Below are 9,204 nucleotides of genomic sequence, written 5' to 3'. Positions count from 1 at the left end.
AATCCATCCCCTACCACTGCAACAATAATACACCATATATCACCTTCCCATTAAAACTGAGAATGAGCTGCAAGTAAACTGTGAGAACGCGGATGCCTCATAAGCATGGAGTTAAGTTTGATCCCTGAGTTTTGCTACAATCCTCAACTGTAGAATACTGAAATTTTTAAGAAGACTCTAGAGATTTCATAAGCAGCTCAGTTGACAACAAAGTTTGTCTGACTCCCAATCATAGAGGTGTTTATGTCAGTTATGGCAATGTATAAGTGGAGTTGTTGAATACGGAATGTGGGTGTAAGTCCTCATCTCTGTCCAACTTATGTCAAAGCAAGGATGATACATAGGAAGAAAGAATTGGTTAATCCGTTGTGGATGATGGCATTTTTTTTAGAAAATGCAATGCCTCCTTCTTTGATGGTCTCTTTTGAGGGGAAGCAGAAGCACAATTCAATGCAATCCCCATAGACACAGAGATTTCTTCCCTTCCTTCAACCTCTGGTTGAAGAGTAGGATCTATGATGTGCAAAAGGCGATGCTTGTCATTGACAAAGTTTTGACCGCATGCTGTAAAATCCTTATCTGAAGGTGGCTTCCCAGTAAGAATGTCCAGAAAAATAACCCCAAAGGAATAAACATCCCACTTTTGGTTGGGTTTGAGATTTTTCAATGCCTCTAGGGCCTGGTAAGGAGATACAAAGTTCTTGGATGTGCCTGGACTACTCAGCAAATCAGGTGTTGTTTGCAGGTTATGGCAGGAGCTAGTGGAGCATTTTCTCCCTGAAAATATACCTTCAAGGTTCCTTAGGTTGATAGTAGAGCTACTATACTTGACATTGGCAATGTCCAGTAGCTTTTCTAGCCCAAAATATGCTATGTATGGCTCCATGTCAAAGCCTATAAGGATGTTGCTTGGATTAATATTTGCATGAACAAACTTCCTTTCATGTAAATAAGACATGCCTCTAGCTACTCCCTTTGAAATTTTAATCCTAGCCAACCATGGTAGATAAAAGGGAGAGTTTGATGACCTTCCTACAAGATTGGAGAGATATAGTGTTAATCAAGGGATCTGAAAAGGATAGGCCACTAAGAACCTTAGAAGTTGAACGAGATGATCAAGATTAGCATGCAACAAGAGGATAATAACAATTCAAACCCTACATGATAATGGATTCCCTTTTGCAATGATTACAGAGAACTAGATTTGGTTATCCAGAATGTTGAAATTGAAAAGGAATCAATACTCTTTGATAAACAAGGAAAGCAATATACTCGACCTCAGGGAACTCAGTGGGAAAAATTATCAATAAGTAGTTAATATTGATTTGCATCAATTTCTTTTGGTCCAACCAGCAATAAAAATCCATCCCCTACCATTGCAACAATAATACACCATATATCAGCTTCCCAAGTTGCGCCTCAATGTTAGCTAGGAGTTTTTCCTAGCTTCTAAGAAGCTACTCACTTGAAATAGAACTCTGGTATTTCACTTTCTGACTGGAATAGTAGAGCTCCTGAATTGAGGATGCAACTAATAGCAGTTACAATTCTTGAAGATAAACAATCCCTAGAAATTCATCTTCAACAGCCAAGGAAATTTGCAAAGCTCGACATTTTGTCATTTATTGGGATAGTTGATGCAGCAAAAATAGCACATGGAATAACCACACAAATACCTATCTAACCTTAGTGTCTCACCATTCTCGTGTTCTCTTCTACAACCAATGTTTTCACTAGTTGATGACTGAACATGCACAAGATATTAATCCAACAATATATATCTTTGTAATTTCTGCATGCACTAGGATGAAAGGACCAACGCTATACAAAGAGCAAAGATAATGGCAGATAAATAATGATAACTGACCAGTTTCCTCACTTCAGGAGCAGGATCCTGAGAAAGAGTAAATAGGCCCTGAAGATATTGATCCATTGATATTAACAAGGCCTGCATGCACAAAAATATAAACCTTAGAAACAATTAACTTTCTTATTGAATCTAATACATTGCATTTGTTTAACAGCATAAAGATATGTAGACAGTTAGACCCTGACTGTTATTTCACATTTCATTGTGGTTACAGAGAAACTTATTGTCGGCATAAACACAATAGATTGATTTACAGAGCTAAGTGTTAGTTTCCTGAGAGAAACATGAGGTGACTGGAAGAACTGCAAAGTAATTAAAAGGTTGTAAATAGATTGGAGCTTAGTTGGAAGTTGAAACCAACATAAAGCATTCTCCTTTGATAATGAGTTATGCTAGTTTCCCATCAAATCCTGACAAAACAACTATGTAATGCTATCAACAATCTAGAACAAATTCTCCAATGGTATTTACCTGAAATAATCTGGGCAAGAATATATTGATAGCTCGCTCTGGTAAACCTGGCACATCAGCATCTAGTTCCTCTGGTACATCTTCACATATCTACGTGGGCAACACATTGTTATGTTCATAAATAGGCTCCCTGTTGTACAAAACCTACTACAAAGTTGTAAAAATGAATCAACGCTTAGAAAGCTCATCCCCATGCATTGTTGTGGTCAAATGATTTCATATCCAATTCATTGTCTTGAAAGCAGAGATATATTGCAGTTGCCATGCACATTATGGATCTCATAAACTCCGGCAAAATATTCCCATTTCAAAACCACATCCCCACCACCCCGCGATTTCCTCGTCCACCTGCATGCACTAGGATGAAAGGACCAACGTTATACAAAGAGCAAAGATAATGGCAGATAAATAATGATAACTGACCAAATTCCTCACTTCAGGAGCAGGATCCTGAGAAAGAGTAAATAGGCCCTGAAGATATTGATCCATTGATATTAACAAGGCCTGCATGCACAAAAATATAAACCTTAGAAACAATTGACTTTCTTATTGAATCTAATACATTGCATTTGTTTAACAACATAAAGATATGTAGACAGTTAGGCCCTGACTGTTATTTCACATTTCATTGTGGTTACAGAGAAACTTACTGTCGGCATAAACACAATAGATTGATTTACGGAGCTAAGTGCTAGTTTCTTGAGAGAAACATGAGGTGACTGGAAGAACTGCAAAGCAATTAAAGGGTTGTAAATAGATTGGAGCTTAGTTGGAAGTTGAAACCAACATAAAGCATTCTCCTTTGATAATGAGTTATGCTAGTTTCCCATCAAATCCTGACAAAACAACTATGTAATGCTATCAACAATCTAGAACAAATTCTCCAATGGTATTTACCTAAAATAATCTGGGCAAGAATATATTGATAGCTCGCTCTGGTAAACCTGGCACATCAGCATCTAGTTCCTCTGGTATATCTTCACATATCTACGTGGGCAGCACATTGTTATGTTCATAAATAGGCTCCCTGTTGTACAAAACCTACTACAAAGTTGTAAAAATGAATCAACACTTAGAAAGCTCATCCCCATGCATTGCTGTGGTCAAATGATTTCATATCCAATTCATTCTCTTGAAAGCAGAGATATATTGCAGCTGCCATGCACATTATGGATCTCATAAACTCCCGCAAAATATTCCCATTTCAAAACCACATCCCCCCCACCCCGCGATTTCCCCGTCCACCTCAAGCACAATCCCAATGCATTCACTATTCCTGCTGGGATAATTTCTTTCTACCCTCGCTATACATTCCCCGACCCATATTGCAAGATTGCCCTTAATTAAAGAACACCTTTTGAAAGATCACTTGGATATGCCAAGTGTGCTTGATAAAAACCTTAGAGAGAATGTATTAAAGTACATGTATCGAGACTGTTTTTGACCCACATGCTCCCCTTCAAACAAGAGGAACTTTCAAATCCATGAATATTAAATCCTTAAAGGAACAAATTATATTGCATGCAAAACATCTACTTATGAATTACATATCCCTTGCATGAGCAGAACCATTCATATAGCTTTAAAAAGAATTTACCAAAAATAGAGAAATCTTTGGCAAACAATAAAACCATTTGCCTTGTTCAAAAGTTTTTAAAATCAACAGTGAAAAACATTAAAAAAAGGTTTAAATCCCATAGCATCTCTTATATATTGTTTGTTGTGTCTCTTATATATTGTTTGCTGCAACCTTTTCTACTTCTGTATTGGAAATGAAGACAAATGCCCATTACTTCCACAAGAAACTTACTTTATATGACTTTTAAAACAAGGCAATCTGAGAGAAAGGCAGACAAGTCTTAATATGTTTAAAATGAAAATCTTGAAAAGAGACAGCCCAGGATCTACTTTAAAAAAAACCTAAAATCAATTCAAATGCTTACATAACAATGTACTCTGCTTTAAAATTCGCATATTCATGATCTGTTTTTGTATGAGAAATTGTGCAACCACAAACAACACAACTAGATCATTCTTGTCACCACCTGCACATGGCAATGATCCAAATCTCACAACCTTCATGCAACTTAAACAGTTACATCTTCCATGTTAACAGGATAAAAATGTCACGACCATTCAGAAATTTCCCTCACTTCTGAAGGGTGCTATAAATGACATGATATACATGAAAGATTTTATATTATTGCTACAGCATCATTAATAAAATAAAATTTCATATTCTCTCCATTATCAACTGTTCATTTCTAAGTGTGCACTCCAAAATCTAACAAACAGTGGAATTGGAATTGGTTACAGTAGAAGCTGTGACCAAAAGGTTGAATATAGGTTAACGAGTTTTTTCTTTTATTTTTGGAGGGGGTAAGGGGGTGTTTCCTAAATCCTTTGGGATTCTCAGAAATGAAAGTGTCACCAAACGAAATCTGGGACATTATTACTCATCAAACAAGAAAATTCCATAACTACTCCACTCTCATGGCTTGATTAGAATTTAGATCTATTATTAAAAATGATAATTTCCAAAAAAGATCCAAAAGAACAAATCGAGTTTTAAATGCAGCTCTCTGAAACATAGGAAAAAGAATTTTAAACATACAACTTTGAATTCTTATGAAATACATAAAATCTATTGAGATAAACAAAAAATATACTCTGGGAATATATTACAACAGAGGGAGAGCCAAAAGTGAGACCTTGAGTTACCTTTGATAGTACATCAAGAGCACCTTCCATATGATTAAAGTCATTGTTGTCAAAGCATTGAACCAGTGCCTGCATTAATTCTGGCCAACCCCGCACCTATAATTGCTGAACAATAACACTAACAACAGTTCCTACCGTTGAACGGAGGTTTCTATCTCGCGCCCCCAGACAAGGTAGCAACTCTGATTTGATATATTGTTGATAAGAAGCAATCATCAGATGAAAACTTGTCCTCAGATTATTTTTCAAAAGGAGTCCTGCTGCCTATCGTACTTCAATAGATTTTCCTTGTCCATGTGACATATCACACATGTCAAGCTATTAGTAGATGCATCTAAAATAAGGCCAAGTAAAATCAGGCAATCAAGTTCTAATTAAAATCCCATAGATGCCTCACATCTCACCAAACAAAATGCAGATCAATTATTATTGATAATTATAAAACAAGGGAAGGCACCATATAATCAAAAAGCAGCAGTGACATCGCAGATATGAAAAAGAATTCTAATCCAAATCTATAAATCCCTTGCAACTTGCAATACAGCTTTTTTCTACAATATCTTGAAATAGAATAACCCAAACCATGTCCTCATTTTATAAAGGGATTTGAAAGACAGTTTTCTGCTACAAATTCTTACCCAATAATAAAAAGAACTATATGATGTTTGATCAGATGGCATGTGTGAAAAAGTATTGTAATACTCTTTTTTCACATTTTATAAAGGAGACACAACGAGGCAAACCAGAATGTATCGATTCATTCAACCTGTTTCTAGAAACATTCGTGATTTATTTCTTGAGAATCCATAATGAAAAGTTAAATGCCACCCTCTGAGAAAATTTAAAGAAAATTTAAAGAAAATGAAAAGTTAAATGCCGCCCTCTGAGAAAATTTAAAGAAATGAAAAGTTAAATGCCACCCTCTAAGAAAATGTAAAGAAACGTGTCAGAATTTAGCATCTCTGGGAAATCATGATGGATGTGCGCTCAAAAATGCAAGCGCGCCAACGAGAGGAGCGTTGATGTACATCTTGGGCTCCGATTGCCGAAATTTTGTTCGATCATCTGGAAACTGGTCGTGTTCATCTGGTCCTCCAATAACTGCTCCCATCAAAAGATTAGGATTGGAACCATTTCTATGTACGTAACGAAACCCACTTTTGCATGCAATGAATTCCGGGTGATCGACAATAGAAGGCAGAGATGAGGCTCTATGATGAATCTGTCGGGGGAAGCGGGAGCCATATTCCACCATGTATGATAAATTCAGAGGATTATCCCCTAATATATAATCGATCTGCAACTCCATAATTGCGATACACCAATGTCAAATGCATTCTTGACTTCTACCAAGAACCAGTTATAGTGAAGTAGGTGGTGCACCTACCTGTCGTTTTGCAAAGGTGCGAATCCTTGCCGAAGTTGCCTCCAAGCCCCCACACCACAACACTCGAGACGCGTCGCTCAGGTACTTGGCATATGTTAATGCCAAAAACGATAATGACGTCGCAATCTTCATATTGCTTGCATTACTTTTTTATATGAGCCTACCTGTAACACAGCATCTCTCCAATTAGCTTATTCATCTTCCCGCAACAGCACGATGTACACAACAAACATAAAAAATCCTGGGAAAAAAAGAAAGAGTCTATTAGGGGAACCTGGTGTGTATTGAACATGTGGTCGATAAGGTGTTTGAGGAAAGAGGGCACAAATGAATTTGTCAGCGTATCCCTTGTATGGTTTTAAGAACCATCCATTCCCGGACAAATACTCCTGCGTATAAAAAGATACACGAGTATAGATGGCTTTGAAATTCAATACAGTTGATATGAGCACTGTGAAGCTAGCTGCATGGAGTGATTACCTTGGTGAGCAGTACATGAATGCCAACATACTTATTGTTCCATCCAAATTCATGTAACTCCTCATTGTCTCCCAGTGTTTTTCCATTGCTATCAATGTACTGCAGATACGAATTGTTGGCCGATGCTTTGTGCAACCATGCAGCAGCCCACAACAATTCATCCTGAAATCCCCATTAGTATTAACTGGAAGTTAGGTTGGGTATTTTGACGGGACTTTTCCGGGTGAGAATAAATGAAACAGAAAACTTACTTGGTATCCATCAAAGCCGCAGTTAAATGAGCAAACTCCAGACTTAAGGCTGTCACAATAAGATCCCCTGTATTTGTCTGCAAAGTCGAAGAGCTATGGAGGACAAATACGCGTACGAATGGAATGAATAAGTAGCGGTCTACTTAAATTTAATATTAATGCCATTACCAATCTCACCACCCATTAAATGACCGAACTCCAGCACGCTCCAGGTTAACAGCGTAGTAATAAAAGCCATTGGAAACGTAAATTTTACATTGTCGCCTGCATTGTAATATGCTCCAACCAAATCAACTTGTATTCAGTTCCGTAATTAGGTCATTGAAATCATATGAAAAGCTGAACCGTGCAACCAGTTATCTGATCTGTGGGTTTAAAGCAAGAATATTATGAGCAAAAATTGGATACATTCTGATCAGATCCATCTTTAAGGGCATTCAACGATCGAAATCATCTTACATGGAGTGTCGATGATCGCTTGGCCTCTCTTTGCTGAACAGAGAATGAATGCCTTCCTTCTAGTGAAGGAGATGAAGGTGGGCATTGAAGCGTAGAAGGGCACAGATGCATTGGTGAAGAGAGAGGAAGTGGAAAGAGCGGCGAGGGAATTAATGGAAGGAGAGGGGGAATGGAAATGAAGAAGGGGATGGAAAAATTGAGGGAAGGCCCATCATTGAGTGACAACTGTTGAAAACATTCCAATAATCTGAATCTCCTACAACATTTTTCACCGACGATCTAATGGCTGGGGTTTATTAGGGTCCATAACGAGACACAGCAGCATGGAGGGGAGTTCCTTCCAGAGGGAACACCTTACGGCATAAATATATACCATATTTGAAGGCATGGTTGTGCACAATTTTTTCTTAACCAGGACGAAGCTTCCTTTGCAGTAGAATAACTATAGAAGGATTGGATCTCACATCCTTTTCTGCAATATAACAACCACTACATTTGAAGGATCTAACATCCTTTTCTGCAATATAACAACCACTACTTTCCAAGTGCTAAATTTGAGAAAATTAAATTAATGGATGGATTTAATTAATTCTATCGAATTCCTTTGCTTTTCCATTGGTGTATGGTAGAATCACATGATGCTTTATTGTCAGTTCTTGTTGGTGCCTATTCAACTGATACTAGGGCAAGAATTAAAATCGTGAAACAAAATTCCATCATCTAGCTTCTCAATATCATCTTTACATCCTTTACATTCCGCCATTTTGTACTTTCATGGGGTCTTCCTTTTCAGGTAATTGAGCTTCAATAACTTATGGAGAGATCTTGGCAAGGTTTGTAATAATCCATAGAAATTAGATGTGCATTCTGCTTACAAATTTTGCAAAATATAGTCGATTCATGGATTATTTTAAACTGTAATAATAGCTTAAGACTCATTTGAACATTTTGCGTAATTTCATATGCATAAGTTGATATTTATATGAGATATCTTCATCACTTGAGTGCATAGCCATGCTAAGAACCCGTACATAGACAATAAAATATTGATATGGTATCTGTAGCATTAGGAACTTGGAATGTTAACTGGTGGTTCAATTTTAGTAATGCATATGGATTGTAACATAGAAAAATATAAGTATATCTATTTTCTATCTTTTCATAGGCCTAGTGGTACATCCATACTTAATATAGATTCTTTGTATATTGATTTGAACTAGGTGTATCACAACCTATCTTTAATGTTGGTCTTACATTCCATAGAGATTGATTTCTAAAGGTTACTCTTAGGGTCCCTTGCGTTAAAGTATTTGTGTATAACACCTGGATAGTATCTTGGTATATCACTTCAAGCTTATATTAGGGTTAAAATTTCCCTAGTCGTCTTAAGTGCTAGCATGTGGAGCTCTAGAATATGGAAAGTACCTCTAACTTTTTCTTAAGTATGCTAACAAAACCCAGGTTTTCATTGCAGGGACCATTATTTATTTCCATGTGTTCATATACATGAAGAGAATTTACACATCATGATACTTTATTAGTAATAGGCTTAGTAACATGAATTT

At 36.9% G+C, this 9,204-nt stretch overlaps 1 protein-coding gene and 1 pseudogene across 1 annotated transcript; both read right to left on the bottom strand.

Annotated features, from left to right (window-relative positions):
* Nucleotides 1-358: 358 nt before the first annotated feature.
* LOC149235515 (putative LRR receptor-like serine/threonine-protein kinase At4g37250) lies at nt 359-886 on the bottom strand. The gene has a single exon (XM_089368572.1). The coding sequence runs from the start codon at nt 884-886 to the stop codon at nt 359-361; it is 528 nt and encodes a 175-aa protein (XP_089224698.1).
* Nucleotides 887-6,032: 5,146 nt separating this feature from the next.
* Nucleotides 6,033-7,418, bottom strand: LOC149235514 (endoglucanase 23-like; annotated as a pseudogene).
* Between the last annotated feature and the right edge of the window lie 1,786 nt (nt 7,419-9,204).

This window comes from Pinus tabuliformis, chromosome 8 (assembly GCF_031772625.1).
Source record: "Pinus tabuliformis cultivar Carrire ecotype Pingquan chromosome 8, CPIR1, whole genome shotgun sequence".
Lineage (NCBI taxonomy): Eukaryota > Viridiplantae > Streptophyta > Pinopsida > Pinales > Pinaceae > Pinus > Pinus tabuliformis.
Note: the sequence above shows the minus strand (reverse complement) of the source record. Positions and strands in the feature narration are given on the sequence as shown.

Bases quoted from the DNA above. Each gene is read 5' to 3' on its own strand.
- LOC149235515 (XM_089368572.1), bottom strand. From the start codon at position 886: ATGGAGCCATACATAGCATATTTTGGGCTAGAAAAGCTACTGGACATT.